The sequence below is a fragment of the Acanthaster planci genome, linkage group LG15 (assembly GCF_054643075.1).
Source record: "Acanthaster planci isolate LZ-2023a linkage group LG15, COTS_SCS, whole genome shotgun sequence".
Classification (NCBI taxonomy): domain Eukaryota; kingdom Metazoa; phylum Echinodermata; class Asteroidea; order Valvatida; family Acanthasteridae; genus Acanthaster; species Acanthaster planci.
In genome coordinates, this window is record NC_141791.1 from 10,546,596 (window position 1) to 10,563,232 (window position 16,637).

At 40.9% G+C, this 16,637-nt stretch overlaps 2 protein-coding genes across 4 annotated transcripts; one reads left to right on the forward strand and one right to left on the reverse strand.

Moving 5' to 3' along the window:
• Positions 1 to 165: 165 nt before the first annotated feature.
• LOC110983307 (uncharacterized) lies at positions 166 to 9,928 on the reverse strand. Of its 3 annotated transcripts, none has more exons than XM_022242468.2 (6): positions 9,817 to 9,928; positions 8,353 to 8,564; positions 6,161 to 6,443; positions 5,270 to 5,452; positions 3,281 to 3,548; positions 166 to 2,889 (listed from the first exon to the last, which is right to left on the reverse strand). In XM_022242468.2, exons 1-6 carry the CDS (start codon positions 9,833 to 9,835, stop codon positions 2,808 to 2,810), a joined length of 1,047 nt encoding a protein of 348 aa, XP_022098160.2. In that variant the 5' UTR covers positions 9,836 to 9,928; the 3' UTR covers positions 166 to 2,807. The 3 variants fall into 3 exon arrangements, with proteins under 3 accessions (XP_022098160.2, XP_022098161.2, XP_087002546.1); XM_022242469.2 differs by lacking the exon at positions 9,817 to 9,928 and adding an exon at positions 9,628 to 9,790; XM_087146420.1 differs by lacking the exon at positions 9,817 to 9,928 and adding an exon at positions 9,531 to 9,580.
• Positions 9,929 to 10,038: 110 nt separating this feature from the next.
• LOC147796686 (uncharacterized) lies at positions 10,039 to 16,124 on the forward strand. The gene is made up of 5 exons (XM_087146422.1): positions 10,039 to 10,252; positions 12,019 to 12,132; positions 12,787 to 12,897; positions 13,155 to 13,233; positions 14,868 to 16,124. The coding sequence occupies exons 1-5, from the start codon at positions 10,160 to 10,162 to the stop codon at positions 14,951 to 14,953; spliced, it is 483 nt and encodes a 160-aa protein (XP_087002548.1). The 5' UTR covers positions 10,039 to 10,159; the 3' UTR covers positions 14,954 to 16,124.
• Positions 16,125 to 16,637: the final 513 nt, after the last annotated feature.

The following is a 16,637-nucleotide window of genomic DNA, read 5'->3' on the forward strand; positions in this document are numbered from 1 at the left end:
TGTCTGCCATTCCAAATTACATTTATCCTAAACAACAAACATTACAATACCTGCACTATTGAGCTTCAGACCAGAGGTGTTTTTAGAGATCTACTGTCATCAAATCAACAGCTTTGCCTGAATCAGACAGGACTGTTGAACATACAGTACGCAGGAATGGGCCAGTTTACAGTACATTGTATCATCAACCTTTATTTACAAACTTTGAACAGGTAAGTACAAAAATTGTATGGACGGCATAATTATAAACATTTCCAAAGGTATAGACAGATTGTGACTGTATGCAATGCATGTAAAAATCATGATTATTTGTAGTTCATGGACGTCACCAAAAAGAAGATACAACTGGAACATAAATTCCCACGAAAGCTGTTTATCCAGCTTAGATGTTTATTTCACTACTGCGATGACATTTATTAAGTAACTTCAATTCCTTCAGTATGTATAAGATGTAGCGGCAGGTACCGCGAACAACTGGTTTTTTTTTTACAGTTGTTCGCGGGACCCGCTGCTGCATCTGATTCGAACCAGCCAGCTGACACCGGCTAGCTCGGTGGTCGAGTGGTTAAGATGTCTGCACTAGTAAGCAGGAGGCTGTGGGTTCGAGTCCCACCTGAGTACGCTTGTGGTTTTTTCACAAGCCTTCGGGGGCATACACTGAGCATACAGTGTTAAAATACATGTCGGGAAGGGCACAAAAAAAAAAAATTAATTTACATCTCCCTGGTGCAAATCCATCTTTGACATAGTACAGACTTCCTGTGTTTCATACAGAAATTGAACAAGAACACGGAAGTACGGATCTGCATTCAAAAATACAGATTTTGGAAAATCTGATCACCTTAGATGGGTCACATCATCTAAGCGCGGTGTAGCGACAGTCATTTATTTTCATGTCTTATAATAACAAGCAGGGTTGAGATCAGAGGCAAATGAAATATTCACATCATTATCACCAGAGGTTTTAAGGGCCCCACAGCATATGGCATATTTGTGTTTGAAAGTATCCCTCAAAATACCCCTTTCTTATTTTCTCTGTCACCTTTTACACGTAAAAACACCTTCATGGGTAAACTTGAGATTTCGCAGCTTTTGAAAGATATTGTTTAAGAAATCCTGAAATTGGGAAAATCCTGATGAAGAATCCTGAGAAATCTCAGCAATTCTAGTTAACAGCTGACAGCATTGGGAAAAATCTGGCAAGGGCCATTCTCACTTTCAACAGATGGCAGTTCTGATCATGGTATACAAGTGCAGCTGATTCCCATCCTCAACAACTATGATTCAGATGTGAACAGAGTCATCATTTCACCTATTCAGATCACCACAACAAAGGAAAATCCACCTGGGAAGAATATGTGACCAACTCTGTGAAAATGAGTCTTAAATCGCCAGAGCCACTTTTTCGTTCATTTGTACTGAAAAGAGCAAATTGATTTTTTTGTTTTGATGTGTGATTCAGTTTGGCATCCTGAACAAAGTGGATACACCATGGTGAAAAATGCTTTGGGTTCCCATTGATTTCCACTGTGCAAAATTAGTCTAAAGGACTTGTTACTCCAAACTGGCTCTGGCGACTAAGACTCATTTTCACAGAGTGGGCCTCAGATCTTCTTTCTTTTAGTGTTATGATGGAGAACAATATCCCATGGCAGTACATCTTTTCCTTTTCAGCAGAAGACTAATGCAGCAGTAACGATGGGAAAAATTCAGTCGTGTTTCTTCCGTTATCTTCATTCTTGGGCGTCCTGGCCACCTAAAGACAAATCAACAGACAGGCCAACTCAAGGATATCCATCTCCCCGGGATCATGCTGGCAAAACTCTCGTTGCCTCACAGCAACACAGGGGATGAGAGGGTTTTTGGTCTAGTAAGGAAAAATGCCTCTGAATTTCATCCCTGCCTCATAGCACTTAGACACTCTCAGACTTACTTACCCAGAAGGTGTAAAGTCAATCCCAAAGGAAAATGCAGCATCCGATGGAGTCTCCTGAAAAGCTCTTTGACAAGTGTAAAAAGGCAGCTTTGGTATACAACAACCACTAATTCATCTGCTCTCACAAATTCAACTTTTGAGTTTGGGCGTTAAGTGATTGAATAGATACCATTTTGCTTGTGCACAAAGTATTCTATTTTGCTTTCAGATACTTTTTTTACCCCCAAATATTGTTTTTTTTGCCTCCAGGAGTTCCATTTGTTACTGAATCAGTTTTAGAGCTGTTTGAGTAACGTGTAAAGGTGAGCACTACTGGTTGGGAGTAAAAGAGCACATTTTGACAGGGTTGTGCAGAAAAATACTGATTTCTACAAAGAATACTGAGTTTTAGCCTTGAGAACACTGAAAAGCTGAGTTAAAAGTCGGCAGACCTGAAGAAGGTGGAAGGAAAGGTAGCTTTAAAAAAAAAAGCTACTGCATTTACGAACTGCAACTTTTTGGAAATCATTAATGGAAGCTATCATAAGTTACAATGCGCTAAACCTCCCCAAAGTCTGATAGGCTGCAGTACTTTGTGAAATCAACTAGGCAGGATAAATGGGTAGTGCGTTGGCTAAGGTGTGAGGTGAGACAATCCACTCCATTTTCAGCTGCTTCATGCTACAGAAACGACAACAATATCACCTCGATACACCATGCTTGCTCAAGATGATGTTTCTTTGATTAAGAGTGGATTCTATGTCGTTTTCAAACCCAAAACACATTCAAGTACTGGTGGTGAAAATGTAGCTTCTGGGCCTGAATCCTTTCTACCACTGTCCTGACCATCTGCCCTGTCGAATTGGTGATGACCTCTTGACCTTGTGACCCCCTAGGGAGCAAATCCCAGGAGTCCTGCGTTCACCAATTTGTGGATCTTGGCTTGCATCTCGGGGCCGGCAGAATGAATAATTCTGGAGAGGGCAGAGGGAAGAGAAGACGGCATGGAGAAAACATGGCACGTGATTCATGAAACGGGAGTGCATAAAAATGACATCAATTTTCATGACCACTGACTTTTGGAATAGGGTTCCCCGGTTCCGCCCTGGCACCAATGTACTGTAAAGGCATCAATGAACGACACCTTTCGGTTTGGAATTGTCAAGGGGCACCATGTCATGTGTGAACTGGGCTCTATCTTTCCTCCTCCATTTAAAAACCTCCATGTTTATTTCGGACCTAACCAGGAATTAATAAGCTAAGTTGAAAAATTCATTTGTATCACTTTTTCTGGCTATCCAATTGACAAACAGATTGCCCCCCTGAGAAAATAAAATACTCCAAGAAATCATGTGGAACATTTACCCCTGGCCTTGATCTGGATTAGTCCTCAAGGTTTCGATGAGTCGCTGCATCTTCTGATCCATCAAGATCTCCCGGATCTCAGGATCGGCCAGAATCTGTCGTATCTCGGTCTCGTCTGCCGCAGTAGCTTGCTTGGGGTTGGTGCTGCTCTTAACTTTGATATCTGCCCGGCTGGATTGGTTGGGGGTACGGATAGTGTCCTGAGGGGGAGGGGCTGACGAGGGGACAGAAGGTGGGGAAGCCCCTCCCATGGTGGAGAAATGATTACCTGCATGAAGGGAAAACATACAGAAAGTTCAAACAAAAGAAAACATTTCATGAGCTATTTCTCTAATTTTGGAACCAGTCTGACTAATCCTAGATTGCTAATCTTAGTGAATCTTAGTGTTACATAGCCTTTTGTATGGGGACATGCAGTGGGCGCAGGGGGTGCGGCTTGGGCGACTTTTCCAGCTAGGTTTGTTGCGCATGCACGCTGATATGCAAATGTAGGCAAACAGAGGTGAGTGTTTTCTTACAACGTGTACTAGAATGGAAAATACCTTTGGATTTTGGAAAAATGTACATCTTAAGGCTAATCCGAATATCCAATTGATTGTTGAACATTTGAATGTTATTTTGTGTTTGCATATTCAAATTTGAAAAGAATTTGAATATGCGAATACAAAATTCATGAAAAGGAAGGGAGAATTTTCTTATTTTTTTATGAGAAAAATTTCACTGTAGAGGCTTGTTTCAAGCAGATTCAAATGAAAAGCGACAGAAATCTTACAATTCAAAAACTACACTATTCATTTAAAAATTTTAGAGGAATATGCAGTTTAAAGAGGACAGAAAGTATTGTTTGTCTCTGTAATCTTGCTAAATCATGGCAGGAGATACTCCTAGACTTGAGAAGCTATTATAGTGATTATAATATACAATTGTGTGCATTATTAAAATTGATTTGGTATATGGTTTGTTCATCAACAATCTGCCAGTTGGTAAGACTGAATATTCAGATATTCGATCAAATTGAAAGTCAAATATTTGAATAGTGAATTATTCGAATTGACTCGGCCCTAGTACGTGTTACAGTTAAAAGGTACATGTAACTTTTACATCTTTAAATCTTTCAATTGTGAGAATTTTCCTTAATGCAATTCAGTATTTATTATTCCTAATGGCTTGATGAAAATTACAAAAGTAATGATAGGGCCACCATAAGTGTATACACTCATTGACACACCTATCAGGATGCTTGTTAGATTTAGAATCTGTGACTATGAGATGATGTCATATTTGACCGGCTCTAGAAAAATCGGTAATAAGTCGCCAGATTCAGGTTTTGAGTTTTGATATGGCTGGATTCTGTACATGTACATCGAAAGCTACAATATGATATATGAATAACCCCTGTAGTGTGCTGCGTGCATTCCAGAGTTATATAGACATTTGTATATCCAAATTTTCGGATTCAATAAAAGTACTTTTCGAGAAAAAGCTCATAAAGTGTAGCGCTTGGAAACACAATGCTACTGTACATGTATATAGGATTTCTTACTGAATGATCAATTTTTTATCTTTACTCATCAGTATCCATATTTGTAGTCACAAATTCTGAGAATATAAATACTATAGAAGCTAGTAAAGGAAACACCACAAAATCACATTTTTGAAGAAATTTTGCCCTCTCTAAATAGAACAGGCCATTACGTGTTTCGGCATTGCGCGACTTAATACCCTTTTTTGCAGAGGGGGTCACTTACATGTATTTTTAACTGTGTACTCCGGAGCTTTCCACAAGTCTTTCAGAAAACTTTTAAGAATTTGAAATTGTACATGCATGGGGCAGTTGGTGTGACCTTGATAAATGGCAAATCAGAGAAAAAACATCATCCAATCACGTTTTTGAGTACTGAAGTACGCCAGTGCAGCCTCGTTTTCACTCATCCATTCATCAAAGGGGTTCGCTCTAGGAAAAGGTTGTAAAAACCCAACTGGTCTCACCAAGCAAAGCGCAGAAATCTTTGAAGAACTGCTGCACCTCCGCATTGCCCTTGTATTCCTCCATGGCCTGTTGTGGGTTTCTCTGAAACTTGGAGACGGCTTGAGCAAATCTAGGGTCTGTCAGCTGCCTGGCTAGGCGGGGATGCTTCTCAAGGTTGGAGAGGAGGTCCTCGGTTATCCATTCTAATGGAGACACAAAACTCCAAAATCTTGGTTTCCTAGCTGCTTGTTAAATTGTAAACTTGAAACAGAAATTCCACGGTAACTCAAGGAGGTACATAGGCACTTCCATTCTTTCCTTTAAGTTTTGGGTTGCCTAAGTTTAAGACATTCAAGTTAGTCGGAGGGGCATTATTTGTGAACACCCAGATTCTTCAGCCAATTTCCAAAACTTTTGGCAGATATTGATGGGTTTCATTGTCACAGTAGGATATCTGAACTATGTATGAAGTCATGACCAGCATCACTGACTGTAGTGTGTAATAAATTATCACACACTGTTCTTTGAGGTCCAACTAAGAATCATCCATCAACTTAAACACCTCCATGGGATCGACAACTCTTTTTTATCGTCTTTTTGAAGTTGAATTATTTTCTAGATTGCTGCCCAGCTGCCCATCAAGAATCACCGATAAGCAATAATCTACTTTGCCCAAAAGTTACTAATGGTCAATCAAACTCTAAATGCCACAAAAAATTAGCTTTCAGTCAATTGTTCTTTTTTGCTCAACTGTCTAGCGACTTTTCAAAGTAAAAAAAAAATCAATCAAATCAGTCATTGTTTTTGCTGCTTCCCTTTTGCCCAGGTTCCACCGGACTTTTGATATTATTTTAAACCAGAGATTAGAGGTTACATGTAAGTATTTAACATATATACATGTAACTATGTACCCTTGTTTTGAAGTAGCGGAGCAGTCGTCTTCAATGCTTCCTGCACTTCATCAATTCGATACTGTTCTCTAGCATCCCTTGAGCCTTCCTTAGGTCGAATCAAGGGGATCTCTTCCCCACCCACTGGTTTCAGATCAGCAGCTGGGACGGATTTGGATGAACTGGCTAATGATTTCCCATGGGAAGTGTGTTTCTTGCTGGGCCCTCCAATGAGAAACCCTTTCTTCATGCCTCCGAAACCGCCTGTGGATGAGCTCGTGGATTTGGCCATTTGTGAGCTTGCCTTGCTCAGCGTGAACAATTTAAAAAAAACAAAATAATTTGATTTACTAGGGGGCAATTTGACATTATGCATAGAAAAGTGCACTTTTTTAACATAAAATTATCCATGCTTTCCAGGACAACTGAGGGTGCTGTTGCTGTGATGTCATCCAGGGAAGACATAGTTCAGTGCATAGGTTTTTCTGTTTAAACTGTGCACCCCAAATAGTCCTCGCTGAAAACATTCCTCAAAAAGGGTCAATTGCATGCTTTTGGCTACATGTATGCATGTTAAATCAACAAAAAAGAGTGCGTTTAGTCCAGTAAATCTCCGAAAATGTTGGGGTTTTTTGTGTGCATGTACAAGCTAAGGAAACATTAATATGAGCCTTTCTTCCTCAAGGTTAATGGCAGTTTTGCTCATGAATTTGTACTTACAGGCAGAAAACAAAAAAAGCAGTAAAATACCATTTGAAATGGCAAAACAAAAGTTCAAAATAATGTTAACTGAGACACAAAGGTGCATTTTGCAGGGTCTGCAAAGAAATTCCATTGAAGCTGCCCCAGAAAACCTACAGTGAAACAGATTTTAACCCTAGCTTCCCCACACACGCTGTATTTTGGCAAATAGAAACCCTGCCCAGAGCAAAAACATATAATACACGTAGTTGTTAAAGAGAGAAGTCAGCTTGGCGTATTTGAAACAAGTGGCACTGATTGTTTGAACTAACGGTAACTCCAAGTGTCTCATAATAAACGGTTTATACCAGTTCAGTATTCCAACAGCACATACCCAAACGTGCCAAAAATGATGTGTATCCAAGGTGATTTCAAACCAGTAATACACTTGCCGTTCATGAGGTCTGCCCTATCAGCATGGCCTTATGTCGACTCACACACATGCTTTGTTGTTCAATAACCTTGCCTTTACAAATACCAAACTGGATTACATTACTGCTGTTGACTACTCGATGCACAAAGGTTCCACAATTGCGTACACCTCTTGCACTGTAATGTGTCTAGCAGGCTCGGATTAGGGTCAATGCTGTTGCACTAGCTTCGTTGACAAAGCATGCAAATTTGAAAGGTAGCTTCATAAGACATGTCAGAGTGTCTTTCCAAACTTGTGTCTTGTGGTATCCCTTTATTTCTTTTCAACAGCTTAAAGTCCTGTCAAACCCCTATTTTTTTAAACCCAAAGTGTTCACACCCCATTTAAGCTTTTGGTTAATGGTTATTTAACGGTATAACATGTTCCACTAGACTCACACATACATATAACATGCATGTAATGGCACTGAGCTGTACGTGTGTCCACTTTCCTATATCAGTGAGACATGATCCATGAATAGGCGTGTGTGTTTACGAGTATTTTTGGAACCAGGTACCCGGCTAGCCGGGTACCATTAAAATAATACAATCAACACATGGCATTCCGCACAACCCCGACAGCCCATGTGCCGGAAAAGTGCTCTTTTTTACTGTACATCTAGGAAGCAGCACATTGTTCTGAACGTTAGAAGGGAATCTCCCACCATTTTATTGAACAAAATTGTTACCTTAAATTTCTAACAAAAGTAACTCTGTTGATTTCTCAGAGTTATGACCACGGGACCTGGGTTTTCAGCGGCACAATGATTTTTTCTGCAACTCTGCCCTGCACTATTAAAGTTCACATACATTTATGCATGGAAGTTTTTGTGGGTACCCGGCCCGAAAGAATGGAACCAGGTTTTAATGGGAAGGTACCGAAAGACCTGGGTACCCAACACACACCTGTCCATAAAGCCCCCACAGGAAAGTGCACATGTAAACAAAACATGATGTAAATATGGTTTACACATGTACATGTAGGTCTACTGGCCATTACAATGCATTTGAAAATTTGTGCACATGTGCAAGTAGCACATTAGAAAAACACCTAAATCCACCTTTGTTGTGGTTTCTTTTGTATCTGAACTTCTAAGTGATGCATCATCTGGTGAAGTTGATGATGCGTTGCCACTGGTAACATCAGTGGGTGCATCAATGCCTGTCTTCACACAGCCTGATGGTAATGTTGATGAGGAAGATGATTCCTTGAGACTCTGAATGTGTTTTGCATGTTCCAGCACATCACTCATGTCCTCCAGTGGAGGAATTTCTGTGATCAAATCAACAAATGAAAACAATGCCTCATCAAAAGCCCACTGTAACCAGATCAGATATTAAAAATTTGTTGCAATGTCCTATATATAATAAGGTCTCCAGACTGATTATCAGTTTCCCATGAACCAAACAGCAGAAAGGCTGAGGGCACTTTTTATCAGCACTAGTGATACATGTCAAAGTCACGTGGACTCGGATGATATAGTGTACGTCCATAAAGCCATAAAGTACAAAATGTATGCACTTGTTTTATACAGTTGTGCACAGGTGATGTTTGCTATTGAAGTAACGTTTACATTTATGTACATGAAGGTGCTGATTTTGCTGACAGCACTAGATGCACTTTCTAAAAAATGATGAGTCAACTCTCTTCTGCTCTTAAAATCATTTTGATAAAGGTCAGCCAACTATTTTTGGCAAAGTTTTCCCTGGAGCTGGTGAAGAACAAAGATTCAGATGTTTAATGTACGTGAACCTGTATAAACATTGCACAAACCCTGGTTTAATGGGAAATAGGCTGAAAAACACTGAAGCTCAACCTGGCCTTGGCCCCAATGTCACGGTAACCATATACATGTAGGCCCCCTATAGAATACAATCAGTAGATCTGCTCGACAGCTCAATTTGTACATGATCAGTTGATTTTACTGCATGAGTTGTATATATAAGTTACATCCCATAACTCCACCATCAGCCAATCACATTTCTTTCCGGTTCACAATTGTGGAAGATTGTTTCAAAGAAATGAAATCAAAGTTGGGAGATTTCATACAGGGTTGACCAATTCGAGCAAAGAGCAATCATGCAAGTGTACCCCACATTATCTTGAGTAGGCTTCTAACTGAGTACGCTTACTAGGCTCTCAGCCTGACATTAATTTTAATTCTCGTGTTTTTCGTTTGCTTTTGGGGGGGGGTTTGGTTCTTCTTTTTTTTTTAACTCTGGAAGACGATCATGTTACACAGAAACAGTAAGGTGTTCCACGATGTTTATCACCTCTCTTCCATCACTGCAACTCTCTTACTTAGTCACGACTTGCATACCATACCAACATTTACCATAGCAACAACTGCTCCCAATCTTTCCTGCACCCAGTACTGGTATACCCTGACATGCCTGGCGATGGCTTTAATAATACTCAACCCCCCATCATGACCATGCATGCGCATGTGATCGATCAAGTCACAGACACGATGGATAAACGATCTAAGGACGTTCCCCCTTCCTCCATGCTCACAGCAACTCACCGTCATCACTGCCAGCCATGTTGTGATACAGTGCCTGTCACCGACTCACCACAGATCAACTTTTCACTCTCTCAGATTTTGAGCAACAGCTGCTGCGCCGCGCATGCTGAGGTTAAATACAGAGCGCGCCACCATTTGGTAAGATGTGGCGAACTCGTTGGTTCCCTCCGACTTAAAAACGCGATGAGTCTGCATGAACGTAATACGCGTACGAGTTACGACCTTGTCAGAGAACGTGTGAACCAGTTTATGTTGGGTAATTGCACATTTTCGTGCGTAGTTGTGCTGTTTCTCCCATAGATCTTTGCGATTTTTCAATAAAATCGACTCGGTTTTGACGAAGATGTCGGTTGCACGACAGCTTGGGAAGTCGCTGCGGCCACTGCTGCAAGCCAGGATTGCAAGCTGCGCTTCGGAAGCCAGTTACCACAAAAATGTAGGGTCGATGTATGGTCATCTTGTGCGCTTGTCATCATCATGATGTCGATATGGATGGTTGTGCGCTAATTTATAACGTTAGGCCATGGAGGTCGTCCATGGTTAGGCCTACTGCCAAAAAGTGCCAGTACTGGAAAGGGTCCCATACATTGCATAGGCAGTGCCTACCATGCTTATGGACACGGACAACACTTGATACCCCTGAACACAAACCACTCGTGTATGACTCATGAGACTTGTCTGGGGAAAAAAAAAAACAGCGTTTTCTAACTCAGTACATGTCAGTAGGCAGGGCCTGTGCTCCTGAATACCCCCAGAACTGTGGGGTCCGACGTCCGCCCTGCGTTTGTGGGAGTAGGGCAGATGTCAAACCACACAATTCTGGGGGTAGCTTCCAAATTATCTTAGCAAAATTGTACTTTTTATTTAGGACATGTCATGACATGTTAGCCTATTTATTAGTATCACTTTCTGATCATCATCATGTGTTGATGCAGCCTTGCAGGGCGTGTAATAGGCCTAGGACCTAACTTCATGGAGTCAACCATGCATGTCAATTGTCTTGGTACCCCTGGTCTTTGCCTCAGTGCCCATTGAAATGTTCCCATAGACAAGAACTTTGATTTTTTAATACAAGTTTGTGAACTCATTACATGTGCGGTGTGGGGGATAGAATCATTGGTAGCTCGCTTTGCAGCTGAAAAAGTCGTGTTAAACTTCACACGAGTTCTGTTTTTTTATTCACTTGAATTCTGATACATAAATGACTGTTCTCTGAATTTCATGTAAGATATTCATCATTGAAAATCAGCTTGTCACAATGGTTCATGTTGAAAAATGGCTTTCATGCGTGGCTACTTTGTGTGTGTGAAGAAGTTTTTGCCTCAATTTGGAACTGGTTAAACCGATCCAGAAGTAAGAAAAGTGTAATCGTCACTTTCGTTGATCTTGTTAAAAGCTTAAATTTTGACCAAAATTTCTGTAGTATCTCCAACACACAAGGCAATCTACTAACCACATTTCACTGGAATTTGAGGATTTTTTTGCACCTGCACGATCCGGAACTAGGAAGGCAACTATATAATATCTTGTTTATGTTCCAGAGTCAGATCATTTGAACTGTGTGTCTTGAACATGGTAAAAATCCTGGGCCATTACCCCTGAACTGCCGTGACTGCCATCTTTCAACATGAGGAAACGCTGTGACATCGCTGCTTGTAATGTCACATGTATTGTACACGTCACTGGTACATTGGAAGAAGACTGCTTGGTGCCACATGCTCACAGTGTACCAACTACATGCAAAAATCTCAGACCCCAAATGAAATATTGCATATTTTCTTAATTACCATGACTACGTACGTTGAAAAAAGGAATGTAATACGTGGCATGTACCGTACAGTACTTGGCCGGAGCCCTGATTTGCGACTTACAAGATTTCATGATCATAAGGGCTTCGGTTACTCAAGCTCGGTTGAGTGAGTGTTGGTATCCTGGCCCAGTGTATGCTACATGTACTCCTGAAAGTACTTCAAAGTTCAATATGTAGGTGCAGTCATACCTTAAAGTTCCAACTTTGCAGTATTAAATCCCCGACATGCCCAAGAATATAAAAATTACCAGAGTCAGAATTGGTGAAGAAGAAAATTGAGCTCGCAGCAAATACATGTAGTCAGTGTAATTGACAGTCATGCAGATTCCTCATATTTCAGTCCTTGTGAAGCTGTTAGTTTTGCTTCAACCATGTTGTCTTCAACTTCACAGGTGATTGACCACTATGAGAATCCCAGGAATGTGGGCTCGATGGACAAGAATGATAAGTCTGTGGGCACCGGGCTCGTCGGGGCACCAGCTTGTGGAGATGTCATGAAACTGCAGGTGTGTGTTATTACACTGCATTGCGGATCAAGCAAACGTTTACTGTTGTACAGTTTCTGTGCACTTTTGTAAAATGGCATTTTTAACTAAAATACATGTCGGGCAGGGCAAAAATCCAAAAATTAAAAACTTCCTTGATCCTTTGAAATCCTTTGAGGTTTGCTAGAGTTTGAAAGACTGAGGATGGTAGAGCCTAGCCACTGTTAACATGACTTGATGCTCTCAAAAAAGTTTCAGCTCATGCACAAAGAACTTGCCAGTGGTTTCCTACAAAGTAGAGGATTTTGGATGATGAATTTGGGAAGCTCTTAGCAAGAATTCTTCTGAGCAGTTTGGGTTAAAGCTTTTTTACAGTAAGTTCTTAAAAATCTTTTGTTCCGCAAGGAGCGGATAGCATACCTGTTAGACTAATCTATGTATCTGTCGCAAAGAGACATTGCAGAGTTGGTACTAGGCCTGGACTTGTCACATTTGTCCTTGAATTGTACATGAAGGGGTACATACCATTGGTCAGAATAGCACCGAATGGGACACACAGTGTTATGCAAACACAGCACACCTGTTTTCTAATAAGTCTGCTCAGAGAAGTGCTGTTGTGCACGCTGTAGTCAGTTTCCCGCCAGAAAGCATGCCATTTTTTTTTTCTTGCTCCAGATCAAAGTTGACGATAATGGCAAGATCGTGGATGCCAAGTTCAAGACATTTGGCTGTGGGTCAGCCATTGCATCTAGCTCGCTAGCAACTGAGTGGGTCAAGGGTAAATCGGTGAGTCGTTCATCTTTGTCATATAGAGATAATGAATTGAATTTTGATTTTTCAACCCGTTTCAATTTAGCAGCCTCCTTTGTTTTCACTGGTGGAAAGGTCAGTCATGCATACTACGGAGCAGACATCTGTTTGTATTGTAGTAGGACCAGATCATATAGATATTATGCATCTTGTGTGCTTCGCTAAGGGTTTTTGCAAACCGTGCTGCAGACCTGTGTCACCGTGAATGCATATTGCTCCCTTTTTGTGAACAGGTCGATGATGCCTTGAAGATCAAGAACACAGACATCGCTAAGGAGTTGTGCTTACCACCAGTCAAGCTGCATTGCTCAAGTAAGGAGCAGCATTTCTGCCATTCACTCAGCCTCCACTCATCCCCACATCCAGAAGTACCTTTAGTTTTATAGTACTCTGAAATCCACACCAGCAAACAATTCTGCCTGATTTCCATATAGTCCTAATGAACTCCGACAGCATGATAAGACGTCAAGATGAAGACAGAAGAGTTTAACCTCATCCAACTCTCCTGACTGTCTGCATTAATGTTTGCGTTAGTCACAAGGAAATGTTTCCATATCATTGCATAATTTTATCAGGGAAAGATTGGCGATGCTGTCTGCATCACTTTACATCGATATGGAAACCAGGCTTAACCCTAACCCTCCTCAATCCTTCACCTGTTGGAGGACTGAGGAGGGTTAGGGTTAACTGCAGTATTGTAAATTCTTAAGACTGCACCCTGTGAACCTATAATCCACATTGGTAATAGTCAGTTCGGGTAGGGGGGGATATGCTCCTATGCTAATAACTACAGTTGGACAGTTGCTGGTAGTAGCAAATCACTCCCACACCATGTGGAAAAGGTTCTCCTCGCCTCCCACCAACCCCATCCCACATCAATCCCATCCCACAACAACCCCACCCCACACCAACCAGGGATGAGATTGCCAATGATAAAAATAGCTCCAAAAAAGGCATAAAGAAGCTGAACTGTGAAAATCTCCTATACTTTTGCAGACAACCAGAGAGGAAAAAAAGCTGAAATTCCAAACATTAACCACTTCGTGCCGGGGCATTTTTCAACGTTGAGGATGCTGGGCCGGCATGACTATCATTTTTTCCGTTTTCAAAATCCTTCAACAATTCATCATTCCATTTAACAGTCGTTTATAGCCGCACGGAGTAATCTTTAGGCTCTACTCTAAGTTAACAGGTGACCTTCATTGACGACCGAATATTTCAGCCAGGCCTGCAGCCTTGTAAACAGAGCCCAGATTGTATGGTGTTATACAACTGTCTTTTGTTCACGAACCTGGCTCAGTGCACTGCTGACCTCTTTTCAATAGGGGCCAATTAGCATGCAGCGGTGCTATATGGCTCATCGCTGCAGTGGTGGAGAGCTTTTGTCCCCGGTGGTAATCCACTTGCTCTAAATGCCCCAGACCCTGGTATACGGTTTCAAAATAACGCTGGATTATCACCACTTTTGAGAGTGAAAAATGCCGGTAATGCCCAGCAGCCTGGTCTTTTGTTCGGAGTACGGTCTTTTGTTACAGGGCCCTGTTTCCTTTGTCCGAGTTCGGAGACCCCGGCCACCCATATAAACCATACGTCTTCGATCCCGGAGTCCCCAGCAAGAAGTGGTTAAGCAGTATTTTGTGGATGGTGTTTTTCCACAGGAGCTTGTCCTATATGAAGTTTTATTTTCGGCAAAAAAAGAAACAAGATTTCACAACCAAAGACTTTTACAAAGATTGAACTTACAGTGCCGACCCTTGGTGGTCATTTTTTCAAGGTATGTGTAGCATTGCTGACTGCGCTGTCACCTGTTAGGGCTTGGCACGCGCTCAACCTCCATAGATGAGTTGAGGCCTCGTTAGTATTAAAGGAACCAAATTAAGCCTTGATCACAAGGCATATTCCCTGTCAGTTATATGTCACTGTGTCATTTTTCCCCTGATCCACAGTGTTGGCAGAGGATGCGATCAAAGCAGCTTTGGCCAACTACAAGGTCAAGCAGGAAGACGAGGCCAAGGTGGAGGCCGCAAACTGAGTCTAGCTGTGATGAAGGGATGAAAGAATGGAGACTAGACCTTGGGTCTGTCAGTGATGTTGTGGGGACGGTCATCTTGGCAAAGTATCTAAAGGAAGTGGGCAGCACTGTAGCACTCTTGACAAGATGGTGGTACTTACAAAATGGCTCATGACAAAAGAAGGAATCACCATTGTAAACCCCATACATTTACACATGTAGATATTTTTTTATAATGTATGGAGGAAATGAGGGTCATCAAATTTTCATTGAAATGAGTTTTATGGGAAAAAAGATGCATAAATCCTAGAAGAAAATGTGGTTGTATCTACAAGCATGAATTAAGGCACAAGTTACAGGAACAAGCATAAGTTAACACCCAGTTGTAAGGCTTTTTGCCGCTTTCAAGATAACTGAACAGTTAAAAAAAATCATTTTACACATTTAGCGTGTGATTACATACATTTAGGTGGGGAACTTGCGCTGAATTTTTCAATGTGTTTGAATCTATGAAGCCTCTTTCATGGAAGCACTGGCGCTTAGATATTTTCAAGTATCTGTTATCAATTTTCAGTTTCTTGTTTGGAATGGTCCGATGCATGGTGGAATTCTTCCTATTTTCTGTTTTTATTAAGCAATGCAACTAACTACTGTTAGGAATGTTACTCTTTGTCATTGAAATGGGTGCTAAGTACCCGTCTTTTTCAAAGGATTTTGTATTTATTAAATTAAAAACATGTTGGAAAAGTGCATGTGGGTAAAAACTGGACTTAGATGGATTTTTGGCTTTCAAGATTGCATGGTATTTTTTAGATTCATGTCTTGGCGGGTCATAGGCCTATTTTTTGGAAGGGGGGTTCTGGAAATCGTTTCATTCAGTTTTGCAATGTCATAATCTTTATATTCATTCAACGCACAAATATTGTAAATAGGAAAACTCTTGAAAAATGTCTGGACAGTTGTCATCACTGGAAATATTCATTGCAGAATGATAGTGATATTAAAAGGCACTGCACACTAATCAATAATAGATTTGCAAAGATGAAAAGACGAATTGGTCGCAAGCACTGTTCGAGGCTGTATTAGCTATACATGTACATGTATGTACCACATACACCCCCCATGTAATATATCAATCTTTGTAATGCATACATGTGTAAATAAAAGTTGTAATGATTTGCCAATCAAAGTAGCCAGAGGTTTGCATAGAGTTACATTTGTTCAGTAGCATAGTTTGTATGTGGCAGGGGAGAGACGCATCAGGATTTTATGATTTGTCAAGATTTTTTATATATAGAAGTTGATAAAGATAATAAATAATCACAGTTAAGTGGGCAGTTTTAAGAGGCGCCTTTAGGCAAACAAACGTAAACCACAGTCCCCACGCTGCTATGGGGAAACAAAACCTTTGGCAATATCTCTTTTAGTCTTTTTCTTCCGATCTCAACCACGATGTTTAGCTAGTCGAGTGTTGAGATCAAATATACTCCAGTAAATTAAAAAACCTCGGTCACCAAATATCCTCCATGCTGTACAAATTTGAGACCATTTAGTAATCAGTGGTATACATGCTATTTGAACTTGGAACATGCAACTCCCACACCACATACACACCGGATATATGTATATTCTTTCAGGGATAGAAAAGTTTCAACAGTGGATTCATTCATGCAATTTTGTCCTATATTTCGCCATAGAATCTTGA